We start from the raw sequence: 17,084 nt of genomic DNA, 5'->3' as shown, positions 1-17,084 counted from the left end.
AAGAGGTTGTCCCTTTCTATGACAGAGAGGGTACAAGGCGAGCAAGGAGGCGGACTCGCCTCGGCGGCCGCCGTGTCCTGTGCGAAAGGCGCTCGGGTGTTCATTAATATCATTAGCATGTAACCCCCTCCCCGTGCCCGCGCGGGGTGACGTCACGCGGCGGCGGGAGCTGGAGGGAAGCAAGGGGGGCTCGGTGGAAGAGGGGCGTCCCCTCCCCGCACCGCCGCTGTCACTTGCTTCTGCCGCTATTATAGGGGCCGAAGCCTGGAGCTCAAAGCGCAAAGTCAGCCAGTGTAATGAACTTCTGGAAACCTTTCCCTTTTTATACCATTCAGTTTCTGAGAGGCAGAGACAGCCTCCTCTGACGCCTTTTCCCCCCTTCCATTCTTTTTTCCAGGCTCTGATCTCCCTGTTCGCTGCACCCAGGCGCTCGGCGCGGAGCCCCGCTCCCCATCCCACCTTCTCCTTCGCCTCATTGTTGTCCCTGGCTGCTGCGGCTCCCGCTCGTCTTCCAGGAGCCCGGCAGCGAGCCCGCCCTCATCCCCCGCACCTTCCGGGGTCCCGAGAGCAGCCGCTCGCAGGGGAGAGCACCGGCGTTGGGCCATTTCGTTGCTTTCCCTTTTTCTTTCTTTTTTTATATTTTTCTCTTTCTTTTCTTTTTTTTTTTTTTTTTTTTTTTTCCTTTCCTTTTTGCTCCTTCCCTCCCACCGCTTTGCCGCCTTCTCGCAGCGTGCTCCCGTCCCTCGGAGGAGCGGGGCAGCGGCGAGGATGCGCCGGTCCCCTCGGCGGAGCCAGCAGTGAGCGCCCGAGGGAGGCACCTGCCTCGCGGAGCCGCCGCTGCCGACTCGCCGGCGGGCGGGAGGGGGGAAGAACACGGGGGGGGACACACGGACACCGGCCTCGCCCCGGCATCGACACTTCGCCCTGAGTTTAACGACTCCGGGGCCTTCGAGCATGAGCAAGCCGGCGGGATCAACAAGTGGGTAATAACGCGGTGGAGGCTTCGAGCAGCCTTTCCCAGACCGGCTGCAGCCTGGCCTGGGGGGCGGGAGGTGGAGGGGAGGGAGAGGCGGGGGTGTGTGTGTGTGTTGTAGTTTGGGTTCTTACCCCTTCCCCGTAATAATAGTGTTTATTTCCATCCGGAGTGGCAATATATCGGCTCGGAGTTGTCCCGATGGAGTTTGAAGGCCCGGGGATTACAAAAAGCCGCCTTCCCGCGGTCCGGCCCTGCTTTCCGCTGCGGGACCGGGGGCAGCGAGCCCCCGGAAAGGCAGCGGGGATGGGGCTTGTCCTGCCGGAGTACGGGCGGTTGTTCGCGGGTCTCCGGTACTGGGACGGAGGGAAGAAGGTTTGGGTTTAAAGGGCGTTACGGAGTTGAAAAGTGCTGTTCTTCTTACGGACTTTATGCAATCTGCTACGACATAATAATTTCTTTTTAAGAGTTTGAAACTCCGGTCACTCAATTACACGGGATCACGTAAGCAGCTCTGTGGAAGGAGGATTTAAATGCAATACTTTGCACACCATTTCCAGTTACAACAAATAATCCTGCAACGAGGAAAGCACAAACAACTTAAAAGTCACATTTTTCTTAATCCTAAATCCATACACCATACACCTCATAACTGGGGAATTTAAAGCATGACTAACCGCTCTTGCAGAATGGCTCAATCCGTATAATCCCAATGAGACTTTTGGAGTTTGTAATATGGATGGAGTCAGTAACAAAGGGGGGGAAAAAATACCCAATCCAATTTAATGTCTGACAAGTGATGGATCGGACAGATATTTCCTCCGCGCTCCTGCCGGCTCCAGGGCTTGCGGAGCGGCGGAAAACCGGCAGCAGAGCCGGGAGGGACCGACCGCTGTACCTGCCGCCGGCTGCCCCCTAGCCCTGCGGCCTTCTCCACGCCGCTGCTCTCCGTTATCTTGACCCGGGTCCGCCCTTTGTCCACGGGGGCCGGGATCCGGGTGTGTGTGTTGGGGGGGAGAGTCGAGTCCCGCAGCGGAGGGGCCGAGGGCAGGCGGGGGCCGCGGCTTGGAGGAGGTGGACGGGCAGCGCGGAGACCGCAGGGCCCGGGGCTGCGGCCGGGCCTCCGTTTCGGTGTGAGTTGAATTGCCTTTTCCCACCGCGAGGCTGAGCGAGCCGTTTTCCGAGCAAAGCCCCCGAGAGGGAAAAAATAATAATAATAAAACGAGTAACGGGGTGCGGTGGAGGTAAGAACCGGCGGAGGGGAAGGTGCAGCGGCGGCCGAGGCTGCTTCTCGCCGCCTGCGCTGCCGAACTTCCCGGTAAGTGAGAAGGGAGCCGGCGCAGGATCAGGCCCCAGAACAGCCGCATCTGGACGTTGTCGGGTACCCGGACAGAGATCTAAGTGACGGGGAAGGAAGGGCCGGGGGGGCTTCGTCCCCAAAGGACGGCGGAGCTTCTGCAGGAGACATGCTGCAGGGCAGAAATTCCGGACGGCTGGACGGCGCTACACGGCGCTGCGCGACCCCGGCCACTGCCGCCGCTTTCACTGCTTATTCTGAACTCCCCGCAGGCGCCTGGCACCCGCCCGAAAGGGATCCCCAGGCCGGACCAGGCCAGGCCCCCGCGGGGACGGGGACAAGCGGGGCCTGCGCCGAGTCGGGGCCCGAGTCCAGCCGGCCTCGGCAGCTCATACAAAAGTCCGGCTCGCTGTCCAGGGGCCTGGGCGCCCGTTTCGGAGGTCCTCGGGGGCTTCCGGGGACTCCCAGGCAAGGGGTCTCCGGACCAGCCTTTCTGCGCGCCGGTGGGCTCCTGGCGACGTTGGCTGCGGTGTCTGCTTGGGTGGTAACGAGACCCCGTCCCGCCGTCCACCGAGCACAGAGTAACTTCTTTCAACAGCCTCTGATGGTAATTACAGTAATCGGGGCTGCCATATATCCTTTAAGCAATTATGACACACAGAAAAAGCCCCCAAGGACCCCCTGTCGTGGGATGCTCAAAACGGTTTCCCAGCTGAACAGAAATCCCATTTGCTTAGTGCTAAACTTCTGAGACGAAGCTGTACCTCGGGAAACCGGAGCACTTTTAAACAGAGTTCACCAGTTATCTCATGACCCCGTGTCAAGCTTACATTTTTCTCTTCCCACACCCCCTGCCCTGCCTCTTCCCCGTCTACTTATTCCATATTTTGCCCTGTACGAAAGTTTTCTCATAACAGCCTCCGTGGGGCGGGTGAGGGTGCAGAGCGGGGCCGGGATTGCGGCGGGACAGAGCGGCCCGGCTCCAGCCGCTCCCCCCGCCTTTTCGGTGCTTCCGTGTCCCCCCTTCCCCGTCCTCCGGCTCCTCGGGGGCCACGGAACCGATCGGACCGTCCGCGCCGCTCCGACCGCTGGAAATGTGCTTGGTTGAGTTTGGCGAGGTGCTCCAGGTGCACGGGTTTTATAGACGTGTAAGGAATACACGGAACTGATGTTTACATACATGGTGTGGATATGGACCTATATAATGCATCTGACTTTTTTTTTAAAGCGACTTCCAAACTTAAAATCCGTCTGGGGAAAACTGGTTTGGAAAACTAATCCAAGTTTCTCCTTTCCCTGCTACCCGCTTTTAGCGTCGAGGGAGCTGAGCTGGCTGCCCCCCGCCGCAGGCCGGCCGGAGGAGGGGGGACCCCCAGCTCTGCCCGGTTCCAGGGACCCCCGTCCCAGCCGCTGCTGAGGAAGGCGGGAGAGGGGTGTACCCGGTGCCTGTATCGGCGGCGGGCCGGAGTGCGCGGGGGGCAGCGCGGGGCTCTGCTCCGGGATGCAGCACCGCTGCACGTACCGCTTCAGTGTCTCTCCCCTGACCCCCAGCCTGCCCCTCCTCCTCCTCCTCCTTTGTGTGCTTGCGTGTGGACCCCCTCTCTCCCCGTGGATGCTAAGGGCTGGAGAGGGAAGTCGAGCGCTTTCCCCCGTTGGCATTGTGCGATATCCGAATTCCCATGCTACACTTTTTGACGGGTCACTGGTGCCCCAATAGGCAGGTGGCAAGGAGGGCTTGTAATTACACACTCCCAGAAACCGTGCCTTGGCCCCAGCCCTCCTCACGGGCGCCTACCTGCAGCTCCAAAGCCCCGGATTGCTCGCAGGCGGCGGCGGCGGGGGGGGGGGGGGGGGGGGGGGGAAGCTTCCTTTAGCTGCGCTCCTTATTAATTGCGTAAAAGTTTTTTATTCTTTAACCTTTCTCCCTCCCTGCTTCCCTCCCACTTTCTCTCCCTCCCTCCCTCCGCCACCCCTCCCTCTCGCAGCTCCTAACCTAATCCCTGTCCCTCTCGCCGTGTTGTGTATAGCAGCTGTCGGGTTTCATTTAGGGGAGAAGCTGGCAGCTTGTGCTCATTGGAGGCAGTCATACGAGTTTCAATGGGCAAAATCATTAAGTTAACACTATCTAATGTCCCCATTGTCTGCCAGCAGGCATTGTCTTAGAGCCTTAGAGTAGACATGTCTGAAAGTATCTCGGACTCCTAAATTCTCTAGGGAGCGAGAGGAGACCCTGCGGCCTGTTTCCATCACCACCCTCCCCCTCCCGCCCCCCAGCAACGCTCCGCACCCCTCAGCACGCTGCCGCCTCCCCCCTTCCAGGCCTCACCCCCTGCCACCCGCAGCCGGGGCTCTTCCTAAACTACTTCCAAACAAAGATAGCGGCCCCGAGAGCTCTCCATTCGAGTTTGGAGACCAAGGTTTGGAATGAATCTCCAGCTTAAGTTCTGGTAGGAGGAAGGAAGGCTGTTTAGATTGAAAAAGAAAGAAGGGAGAGGAGAGGAGAAAAACGGAAGAGAAGTGAAGAGAAGTGAAGAGAAGGGAAAAGAGGAGAGGAGAGGAGAGGAGAGGAGAGGAGAGGAGAGGAGAGGAGAGGAGAGGAGAGGAGAGAAGAAGAGAAGAGAAGAGAAGAGAAGAGAAGAGAAGAGAAGAGAAGAGAAGAGAAGAGAAGAGAAGAGAAGAGAAGAGAAGAGAAGGGAAGAAAGAGGGAAGGGAAGGGAAGGGAAGGGAAGGGAAGGGAAGGGAAGGGAAGGGAAGGGAAGGGAAGGGAAGGGAAGGAAAAGAAAAAGAAAGAAAAAAGAATAAGGAGAAGATAAATGGAAAGAAAAAAAAAAAAAAGAAAATAAAAAGTAAAAGAAAAAGTAAATAGAAAAGCCGGAGAAAATGCAGAAGCCGGCGGGGGTTTGGCGAGTTTCTTGACCCAGGCTGGGATACTGTCTGTGCGAGTCTGTACTTGACACTCGGAACATTTTCAATTCCAGCCCTCCCGCCATCCACATACCCCTGCCCGCAGCTTCGACCGCGCACAAAGGCGAGACGGAAAGTTCTGCTGCAGGTTTTGGTGTGAAGAAAATGGCATCCCTCTTCTGTGCCAGGAACAGGGCTCCTCTCGCTGGGATTGTGAGATGGGGGAGGAGGTCACTTGGCTCCCCGGTCATTTTATTTTGTTTTGGTTTATTCCGCGCCTTCGTGCCCCGAGTGCTCTCCTGACCAGGGAAAGCGCCGACTTCTGTCTGCCGAGCGCCAGAAAGCGGGGGAACACCCTCCGCCCCCCTCCCGTCCCAGAAATCGTGCCCCCCCCCGCATCCCCACTTCTAGCAGGCAAGTCTGCTGCTCCTGCGGCTGTAATCTTCCCTTCCAAAATGGGTCTTGGCGATTATAGAAGATCCAAATAAACGTAGCGGGGCATGAATAATGCTCATTGTAGAAAACTGACACTTGCTCAAGGAAAAGAAAGTTGGCTATAAAATCACTTCATTATTTGCTTGTACTGCGGCTCTGGGGCTAATCCCTCCGGAGGTCAGACTGCTGAGCTCTCTCCCTCTCCCCCTTCTCTGCTTTCAGGTCGCATTTTAGACATCCCTTGCAAAGTGTGTGGGGACCGCAGCTCCGGGAAGCATTACGGGGTTTACGCCTGCGATGGGTGCTCCGGGTTTTTCAAGCGGAGCATCAGGAGGAACAGGACCTATGTTTGCAAATCAGGCAATCAGGTACCTCACCGCCTGCACCTCTTACCTTGCTTTCCCCAGGACCCCGCATTGCCCACCCCCCGCCCCCCCACCAGCAAGAACACCCGCAGCGGTACGATCCAGCTGCCGCACGGCTGGATTTCCCTCCCTCCCCGGGGGGGCTTTCGGTCCGAGGCCGCTCGCTGGGTCCCCCAGCTCTGGGGAGGATGGGGGTCTGAGCCAGGAGAGAGCGGGGATGGCGGCGAGGGGAGGCCTGCGGCCAGCTCACCAACTTGTTACACGAGGGAAGAGAAGAGGGGCAGACCCTCGGTAAGCCACCGTCCTTAGTCGGTCGATGGACAGCCCGCACGCTTTCCACCCCGACGGGTCACTCCTCTTTTCTCCCTTGCCGCTCCGGCCGCACTCATTCCCACCCCGGCCCGGACCCGCGGGGATGCGGGGATGGGGACGCGGGGAGCCGGGGGAGGGGGCACGAGGGACCAGGACCGGGGCACCCCGAGGGGGCGGTGCCGCCGTCGCTGTCTCGGGTGCTGAAGGCGGCACAGCCCGCCCCGCCGCTGGGCCAAGCAGCCCGGTACGGCTCGCTGTGCTCGGCCCCCCACTGGCGCCCTGCCAGGGGCAGCCCCCTCCGTGCCCGCTGCCGCAGCGGGGAGGGCTGCGAGCAGAGCGCGCTGGTCCCCCCGCCTGACGGCTGGCTGTGTGGCAGGGAGGCTGCCCGGTGGACAAGACGCACAGGAACCAGTGCCGGGCCTGCCGGTTGAAGAAGTGCTTGGAGGTCAACATGAACAAAGACGGTACCTGCTCCCCCTCCCCTGGGGCCGGGGCGGCAGGGAGGCAGGAGGGAGACGAGCCTTGCTGTGAACTGGGGAGCGGTGTGTTCCTGCGGGGTCTCCCTTTACTCCCCCGGGCCCCTAATAATCCCCTCCCTCCCCTTGCCATGCCGCAGCAGCCTCTCCTATTTCTCCCCAGACACTCCCCGGGTGGGGGTATGGGACTGGCCCCAAAAACCTGCCAAGAGGGAGAGAAGCCCAGTGGAGCAGTGTGGGGTACCCGGTGTATGACCCTGCAGTGACCCCCTCTCATCTTCTTGGTACCTGCAGCGGTGCAGCACGAGCGGGGCCCCCGGACATCAACGATACGGAAGCAGGTGGCCCTCTACTTCCGTGGGCACAAGGAGGAGAGCAGCAGCGCTCCGCATTTCCCTGCTGCTGCCCTGCCAGCACCCGCCTTCTTCACCACTGTCTCCCAGTTGGAGCCACATGGCCTGGAGCTGGCAGCCGTTGCTGGCACACCGGAGAGGCAGGCTCTGGTGGGCCTGGCACAGCCCACCCCAAAGGTCAGCCACTGCCTTGGTCCCAGTGAGCCTGCAGGCCTCACTGCCAGGGTGCCTGCAGCCCATCTGCTCCTTCCTGTCTCTGGGATAGGCATGGCAAAATGTTGTGGGGACTCTTTTGTTATGCCCCTAAAAGCTCTGAAGATATGGGGTACAAGGGCTAAGAGGCCCTCTGCAGAAGGAGTATGCAGAAGGACTGACGGATAGCCTTCTCCATACAAAACCTGTCTCTCCTACATCCTTACACCTTCATGGTTGCAGGAGTGCTACCCTGCCTGTAGTGGCCCATTCATAAGTCGGTTTTAATCCTTGATTCATGAGGAACGCAGTCACTGAGCTTTCTTAGTAAAATGCCCATCTCCACAGTGGTGTAGTCCAGAAAGTACTATCCGTAGCGACCAAAGCCTGCAGCTTGTCCAAACAGACATCATCATGTCTAAGCTGTCTCTGTGCTTTTTGGCTGTAACATTTTCTAAGTAGCCCAGTGGAAGCACTGCTGTGGCCTCAGCTGCATAGGTGATAAGGTGACGTTTATCATTAACTGATTTGCAATGGTATTTTGTGTATTTACAGCACCTAGAAAACCGTAGAAGAGACTGCTTAAATAGTTCTGCATTTTTAGAGTAGCTTGGCAGAATCCATCATGAACATGATCACAGTGTATATTTATATTGTAATTCTGGAAAATACCGAATGAGAAATTATTTAGCAAGAAAACAGAGCACATGTCACTCCATTCCAGCCCTACAAAACCTTTAGGTAGTTATGCTTATCTCTACACATCTGCTTACTGCCTGTTGCAGTCAGGGAGATAGATGAAGGTTAAGGCTAAACAAGTGCTTATTTCTTTGCTGAGGAAAGGCAGCAGTGCTAAATCAGCTTCTGAAGCAAAGGTTACACAAATTCTAATCAAATGTGTAGCCTTTCAATTCTAATAGGGGTGCTACTGTGTAACAGGGTAAAGGATGACATCACATTTTGGTAATTCTCCCCCCTCCCTCCCCACCTCTCTTCCTCCGTGATGTAATAATTTAATTCTCCCTTCAACCTCCTCTGGAGAACTGTTTCTGTAGTACAGTTCATCCACGCGTATGAGCAGCAGAGAGCATTTGGGGTGAGGCCGCTGAAAGCAATGCCCTCTGCTTGCAGAAGAAGAGAGTGCACACTCTGTGTTGGGCATGAGCATGATGCACTGAACGGCAGCTCTAGGGGAGAGGAAGATGAGGCTGCCTTAGTGACACTGTATGAAGTTCCTTTATTTTCTTTTTGACATTAGTACCCGCATGAAGTCAATGGTACCCCTATGTATCTCTACGAAGTGGCCACCGAATCTGTCTGCGAGTCAGCAGCCAGACTTCTGTTCATGAGCATCAAGTGGGCCAAGAGCGTCCCAGCCTTCTCCACCTTGTCCTTACAAGACCAGGTAAGACACCTGCGGTGGGAGAAGCATTGGCTTGGCCTGCCTGTTAAAGAAGGCTCCGAGCTCAGACTGGATCCTGAGCCTTCAGCCCTAGACCTTTAAATCCTCAATGGACATCAGAAGTTCTGAAGTTTAGGGCAGAGTTCTGGTCTGTCCCTGAAAACAAGGCAGTGATTTAGAAACAGCTTTCCTCCAACTTTCATTCCATGAAGCAAATGGAAATCAAGCCAGGAAAAAAATAAACCAAACAATCCAAATAACTAATATAAAGCATATATTATGGGAGGACAAGTTCTAGGGGAAAAGTCAACAGGCTATGACAGTCAGGGGGTGACTGGGGTGATTTCTGAGGACCAGTCCTTTCCTCTCCTCTCCTCTCCTTTCCTCTCCCCTCCCCTCCCCTCCTCTCTTCCTGTTTAGATAGCCAACATTTTTTCCTTATTCATGTTGGCTTCAGTGAACTTAAAATCACACCAATATGGTGGAAGCAGAATTTGGCTACCCCCCAGTATTTTTCACCATTAATTAAAATCTCCTCTAATTTGTCTTGTTTTCCTCTATGACAATTTGCCTTTGCTTTGAGTAAATCATATGTGAACCATACGAGCTGAAGCAATTTCTTAATGACTTGATTCTTGATGAGGACTCAGTGTGCTTTGTAGAATGCATTAATTTTTTAAAAAAGTAATCAGATGATTATAAACTGGAAGGGGGCAAATCTACACAAAGCTCCAATCATAAAAGACACCTAATACTTTGATATGATTGAGCTAATTTCCCTAAATGGTAACTAGAAACGTTGCACCTTAGATGTTCCATAGCAGCCATCAGAGGAACTAGTTCCTTTCTGTAGATGCATGTTGCAAGGATTGTAGTTGATATGCAAAGACATATTTTGAACTGAGAGAAGATAGCTTCTTAGGAAACCAGTAGTGTTTTCTACCTAAAGGTAAATCATGATGGTCCCAACGCAGTATAAAGCTGAAGTACATCGAAATGTTCTCTTTCTAGCACCAGCCCCGTGGTTTGAAATCCTTGCCATGAAATTAGTCAAAGGGGGTCGCTGTTCAGCTCTGGCTGCAACGAGACCATGGGAGGAGCAACTAGGTAGACCCCGGGAGGCAGTGCATGCCGGTAGCAAGGCAGCAGTCCCGGGGCGGTTCTCTTCTGCTGCCACCACTTCTGTGGAGCACCAGGTCTATCATATCTAGCAATCAAAGAAACAGGCCCAAATATCAGGCACAAGCAGCACGTGTGCCACTTCAGCAGCAGCCTCAGTACACGGGAAGGAGCCAGGTCTGTCTTTAGACCAGTGACGAACACAGGAGGCTCCTAAGGTGAAGGCTTTATTTGACATAATATGGATATGTTTCCCACTAGGTCATTGTCTCTGTTAGTGTGCAGAAGAGGGGGCAGCAGGATTTGGGGACAAAGGAGTTCTCCATTGCAGATGATCAAGCGTGCCTCAGACAGCACACCCTGCATATCCACCATACATACCAGAGTGCTCCCATTATCTTTAAATAACCTGCTGCCTCTTTCACTTTCATATCAGGTACTAATGGTAGTGAATTACTCATTAAAATCCCAGCCTTTCCTTAACATCACCTTGACTTGCTGTACCTCACTGCAAGCCAGCTTCCTCAAAACTCAGAGCTGCTCAGCTCCAAAGCTTTGACTGAGCCTCTTCCTGCTTGATTCCCTTGTCATATTTAGGAGAGCTGTAGAAGAAATAACTCTGATTTTAATAATCACCTTATTTCATCAATAATCAGTTGATTTTTATAACCATGCCATTGCATTATTTAATGTGACAATGGCCCAGCTGTAAATGTCTGCATTTCTCTTTTTGCATCCCTGACATCTGCCTGAGAAGAGTCTAAAACCCCTTCCTGGATTTTGCTTTTGTCTGTGCTCTTCCAAAAAGGCAAGTGCATTGTGACTCCAGGACTCTGTGAGAGTCTCATCTGGAAGGCAAGGAAATAAGTAGAAACCAATTTGCTGACAAAACACAAGTCAGAGGGTTGCACTGTCACTACCCTCAGTAACACAGAGGCTGTCCCTTCCCCAGCTCCACACAGCTAATCCCATTGTGGACTGGAAGCCACACAACAAAATGCCATGCTTTTAAGTTCTGCTGGCCTGCACACCTGCCCAGCTTGTCCGTAGGACAGGTTGGCCCAATGCAAGTCACCAACAAAAGGTCATACTTACAGGATAGGGTTGATTAAGAAGCAGAAACCAGTCCTTCAGAAAGCCTGGTATTTCTTGTTGCTTTGAAAAAGGAGGGCTGAGTATGACTTCAGCATGAATTATTTTAATTGGTAGTTTTACAGACTTATGCATAGGCATGAAGAAAGCTTCGGCTATTGGAATAGTCTCTTATTTCTAAAGTCTTCTGACTTTAAAGACTTAGTGGGAAAGAACACGCGAAATTGATATCTTCCAGGAACTACCATTCATTACCATTGTATCTGCATGGATGAATGACAAAAAAAGTTTTACAAAAGCAAATGAAAGGCTGTTGAATCATTTCCTATGTCATACAGAAACCTGCACATCCATCAGGCAGGATTATCTGGAGGAGGGGCTGGGTTCACAGACTGCAGCAGTTGGGAGACTCAGAAGCAGGTTCAGCTGTTCTCAGAACAGAGCTAAGATGGGCACTGCACCCCAGGCACCCCCATGCCACCTCCCATCTCATACAATGACCTGGGCAGCTTCCAGTACTGTAAAATCCTTAATTATTTCAAACAGTAACTGCATGCAGAGTCAGAAGTACTTTCCCGTCACAGTTTCCTTAGTCAGGTTATGTACAAGTTCTGCACAGCACATAGCACAAAAAGCCTACAGTGACAGAGAGCAGAGCCTCTGAAAGCTCTTCCATTCTGATTGGAACAGGGTAGTTTAAAACTTGTAACACTGTTAAGAGTTGGCACATAGATAAAGGATTCACTTTTACTGCATGCATTCTGTATCTATTACTTTCACATATGATTCCAAGGAAATAATAATTCATTTTTACAACATACTTATTTACTTTGTTCTTCCTTGCAAACTCTTTATAGACATAAAATACCCTCCTTCCTATTTTCCTAAGAAGCTAAGCTGCTGATACTTTCAGGACCATAGCAATATTAACTCTTGTCATTTGGGGTTTTCTGCTGCATTAGTTTTGGGCAATTTCTTTCCACTGGATGGAGCCACCAGATGATACCTCCTAACTCCATTACAGTTCTTACCCCTCCAAATCTCTCCCACCCTACTGATAGACATGAGGTCCCAGCAATGTGTACGAACCACAGCATGTCCTTTAGGCCATGAACTTCATCTGAACCAGAAACCCTATATACCCCTCTTAAGAGTTGTCCTGGGCCAATAATCCACAGATGCCCTCAAGACTAAACATGGCTGTTCTGGCTTTGCTAGTCTGTATCACCAGTCTTGTCTCCTCTTCAGATGCATCACTGCTTCTCCACAGAAATCAAAGGCAATGCCTCCGAACGGAGAAAAACGCATCTTCCACACAACCAGGCAATGTGCAAAAATTGCAGAGAACTAGCAATGCTGTCATTGTAGGTGCTTGGATACTCAGTTCCCTGACAGGAAAAGCTCTTAGTGCCTGGAATTTCTGAGTGATTTTAAGCAAGAAGCAGGAGAACAGGTGACATAAGAAACTGAATGTGTGTCCAGATGCTGTGCGTTAAAGAGCTAAAGACTTGCTTAGTAAGGAAGGGGTTAAAGATACGCTTGTGCTCTAAAGCAGTGCTCCCTACAGAGTGATGTAATTTCAGGATGTTGTCCAGGCTTTTCTTTACAAATCTTGTCTTCCTGAGGAAAAGGTGGGTAATCCCTAGAGGGTAATAGGAGAGCACTGTCCAGCTTGTCCTAGTACAGCTGTATGTGTGAGGAGGAGAGAGCCCACACTGTGCTGAGAAACACAGGTGAGTGCTCATGCTGTGAGCAAGCTCCCTATGGTGAGAGTTCTCACTCTCTCCTTCTCCCTTTTGGTCCACAACACAGTGCACAGTGAGCCAACCTTCAGTGGTCTGCTACAATGAAGACTTATTTCTAGACACCTTCTCAGAAAGCTAAGAGAAGAGCTAACAAATGCTGCGGGATAAATACCATGACAGGCATTTAAAGTAGCTTTTAAAATAACAGAAATTTACATATTTAAATTGTCTATAAATCTATAAATTATACACTATGTTATATTGTACATCTATTGTATGACAGCTGATGCTTTTGGAAGATGCTTGGAGAGAACTGTTTGTTCTAGGAATAGCACAATGGGCCATTCCAGTTGATGCTAACACTCTACTGGCTGTATCTGGTAAGAATTGCACGATTTAATGACTTTGTTACAAAAATTACCATAAAAATACATTACTGAAAAAAGAACAACATGTAAAGAATAACAAATTCCTACAGAACAATAGAGCATACCTGTCATTTATAAATCTATATTTAAATGCAAATAATGTTGTTTTGTTGTATTCATGACTGCTTGCATTGTCATTTAAATGCAAATTACTGTGTTTGTTATCATCCAAGAGAAGATTTTATATTAACTTTCATACAATATAGTCAGTTTACATGGAACCAGATAGACGAGTGTGACAATAGAGTGGATATTGATACAGAGGATTTTGTCAGAAATCAATATAAAATAAAGCAAATGCCTTTAATATTATTTATTTCATCTGTTTCTGTTTTAGGCATGAACGGTGACAATACAGATTCTCAGAAGCTGAATAAAATTATTTCAGAAATACAGGCTTTACAGGAGGTTGTGGCTAGATTTAGACAACTTCGGCTAGATGCTACCGAATTTGCCTGTCTCAAATGCATTGTCACTTTTAAAGCTGGTAAGCAGAGAGAATCCGTTGCTCATCTGGTCTGGTAACTATGAGGCTGCTACTTTAAAGCAACTATGATGCTTTAAACCAAACATAGCTTTATATCAACCAACAGGTTTCTCAGTATTGAATCCCAGCAGTCAGTGTTGTATTTGGAGCACTGTGGAAATAATGGGAATGTCTAATTTCCATTGATAGCACTAGCTGAACTGGTTTTGACCCACCTAAGGGTAAAGCTGAACTAGAATCATAGAAAGTTTTGGGTCGGAAGAGACCTTAAAGCTCATCCAGCCTCAACCCTCTCCTATGCACAGCGACACCTTCCATTAGATCAGGTTGCTCTAAGCCCCATCCAGCCTGGCCCTGAACAGTGCCAGGGTTGGGATAGCCGCAACTTCTCTGAGCAACCTCTGCCAGTGTCTCACCACCCTCACAGTAAAGAGCTTACATCTAATCTAAGTCTACTCTCTTTCAGCTTAAAGCCATTACTCCTTGCCCTGTCACTACAACCCCTTGTAAAATGTCCCTCTCCAGTAACTAGTAACTGATCTGCTTTCCAGTGCCTACACACAGTGGTTCTGAACTGAGGAGTTTCCGAAATGCTGCCGCCATAGCAGCCCTTCAAGATGAAGCCCAGCTCACTCTGAACAGCTACATTCATACCAGGTGAGTGGTGTCTTCTCTCAATACGTATTGCAGGTGTAGGGGTAAAATCCTGCTTTCACTGTAGTGAAAGGTGACATTTCCACTGACTGAAGTGAAGACCAGGCTGTTACAACAAGTATACATTGGCTGTCAGCCTGCTGGTATTTCCTGATGAAATAGAATAATAGAAAAGGTTATGAAAGACTCTTAGGATCATCAAGTCCAATCATTAACCTAACACTGCCAAGTCCACCACTAAACCATCTCCCCAAGCACCACATCTACACGTCTTTTAAATCCCTCCAGGGATGGTGAGACCACCCCTTCCCTAGGCAGCCTGTTCCAGTGCTTGGCAACCCTTTTGGTGAAGAAATTTTTCCTAATATCCAATCTAAACCTCCCCTGGTGCAACTTGAGGCCATTTCCTCTTGTCCTACCACTTGTTACTTGAGAGAACAGCCACCTCCTCACTACAACCTCCTTTCAGGTAGACAGTGATAAGGTACCTCCAAGCCTCCTTTTCTCAAGACTAAACAACCCCAGTTCCTTCAGCTGTTCCTCTGAGGACTTCTCCTCTAGAGCCTTCATCAGCTTCATTGCTCTTTTCTGAATGCACTCCGGTACCTCAATATATTCAGACAAACTGAAAAGCACTAGAAGGAGAGATCTTGCCTTAGGAAGTGATACCTGCTGTGGAACACTTTGCAGTTCAGAAGGCTACATTTTCCTTTACATTTTATTCAATTAAATACTGTTAATTGTGATGCTGAAAGCCACATCTGATGGCAGGATGAGTATTTTTCACCAATGATCTCCAATCCCCATATAATTTCTCCCACTTTGCAGACACAGAAATCAGGACACAAGGGAGTTAAACGGCTCTTCTAAGACACTACCCTAAGTCTGTTCTCAGGTTGAAATGAAAAACCCAGAACTTGTGAATCCCATTTTGATGCTGTAGCAGAGTGATAAGAATCATTGTGTGGGAAGAAAATATTCGCCCTTGTCTCATTCGGCTGTTCTGGTTGGTTCAGGACTTGTGTGGAGAAATGCAACAGGTTTTGCAAAGCCCATGTCTTAAGTCCCTTACCTGAAGTGGAAGTCCATGACACTAGCACAGTGGGAGATGGAGCACTGGAAGAGATACTTTTATACAATTCTTTTCCGTCTGCAGTTTTGACCTATTCTCATAATAGCTCTGTCTAGCAGAAGTCCACTTGGTATCAGAGATTAGATGGCAGCAGTTATTGAAGAACTTCTGTTTAGCCTATAGGGAATGGCCTACCATGGGGACAGGAGCAAAAATGCAAATAGCGTCCAGTTATGCCTCGTTGAGCAAAAAAAAAATAGTAGAGCAAAAAGAATAACTGCTGTAGGGCAACCTCTTCCTGTTCTTATGAAAGGCCTTTCCCATGAAGACTGCTCCCTAGGGTCTCTGAGTGAAACAGGGCCTATTGGAGATAAAAGCCAGGGAGGAACGGTTTTACATACCCATGGTTTCCCTTCCAAGCATGGCAACTTTTCCATTGCATTTCTGTGTTGCTGGAAATACTTAGCTACTGGGCTAAACAGTACTTGTTGTAAAAGACATTCTTCTACACGAAAAAAAGTGCAGTCCACTGACAGGACTGTTACATTGACTCCAGAGGGATAGGGCTTTCAGCTAGCATTTCATTCTCAGGCTTGAATTTACCCTCCTGCCAGTGTTACAGCAGCATCAACCCTTTGACCTCACTGGAACTGCTCTCAAGAGGACACGAGGAAGGCCAGACTGGAGAAGCAGAGTGTTTCTCCAAATGACCTTTTTCGGTCCTTCTTTCAGACAGACCACTGTAAGCAGAGGTTTGAGAATCACTGGTGTGAAGTCAGTGAAAGCACAGCTAGAACACATATCCTACGTTGTGCTGGCTTCAAAAGCTGGGGGAAAGGATGGGAAATATCCTATTACACAAACACAGTATCTGAGGATAAAATACAGCTTCTTTAACAAGAAAATTTCTTTCAAAATGTATATAGCAACCAAAAGGGGGCAGAATGATTACCATGACAATCCAGCTAAGTTGAAATTGCACTTTGAATGACAGGGTATTTATTATAGGTCAAGCTCTTCCCTGAACTGCATCAAGAACATTGTTGTTGTATGAGGGACAAGTCAGAGCAGATCTTGTCTCTGTATTGCTACCACCCTGAGGGAGTAAACAAAGGAGCTAATCAAAACTCCAACACATTGGTCTATATTCTGCTAATCTCCATTAGGAGAGTTTTCCTCTGAATTAACCTTCTTGCTCACTTGAGTACAAACCCCAGGGTTTTAGCACAGTAGCACCCATTTGTACAATTTGTTGAATATTGGTCTTTTCTATAAAGTAAAAGATTTTCTTTGAAAAATAGACTTTAAAACATCAATAATATTTTTTCCCTCTCTCTGTCTCCCAGGTATCCGACACAACCCTGTCGTTTTGGAAAACTTTTATTGCTTTTACCAGCTTTACGTTCCATTAGCCCATCTACAATAGAAGAAGTGTTCTTCAAAAAGACCATTGGGAATGTACCAATTACAAGACTGCTTTCAGATATGTACAAATCCAGTGACATATAAATCACCTTAAAATAAAGCATCAGGATGGACAGTTTGAGAAGAACTTTAATCTGTGGAGAATAAGCCTCAACTAACAAAGTCTACGGGAAGCATAAGCCTGGGAATGTTTAGCCTTTAAACCCATTGACACAAAATACCCCAGTAGATATGATTCTGCTGCTCTGAACAGAGTGATTTAGATCATGGAGAGAATGCTTTGTTCTACAGAAAAAGTGAAAGTGGTTGGAATTTGGCTGCTATTCCTGCTACTACAGGATGGAAGCAATTCA

The 17,084-nt window shown here is 50.0% G+C and overlaps 1 protein-coding gene across 1 annotated transcript; it reads left to right on the top strand.

Annotated features, from left to right (window-relative positions):
• Positions 1-954: 954 nt before the first annotated feature.
• On the top strand, positions 955-16,815 carry NR2E1 (nuclear receptor subfamily 2 group E member 1; the record flags this gene model as incomplete). Its single annotated transcript, XM_080616251.1, has 9 exons — positions 955-979; positions 5,832-5,977; positions 6,663-6,750; positions 7,057-7,292; positions 8,566-8,712; positions 12,949-13,045; positions 13,431-13,580; positions 14,132-14,237; positions 16,653-16,815. The coding sequence occupies 9 exons, from the start codon at positions 955-957 to the stop codon at positions 16,813-16,815; spliced, it is 1,158 nt and encodes a 385-aa protein (XP_080472377.1).
• Positions 16,816-17,084: the final 269 nt, after the last annotated feature.

This window comes from Psittacula echo (genome assembly GCF_963264785.1).
Source record: "Psittacula echo genome assembly, chromosome: 4".
Lineage (NCBI taxonomy): Eukaryota > Metazoa > Chordata > Aves > Psittaciformes > Psittacidae > Psittacula > Psittacula echo.
This window is presented reverse-complemented; position numbering and strand designations above follow the sequence as displayed.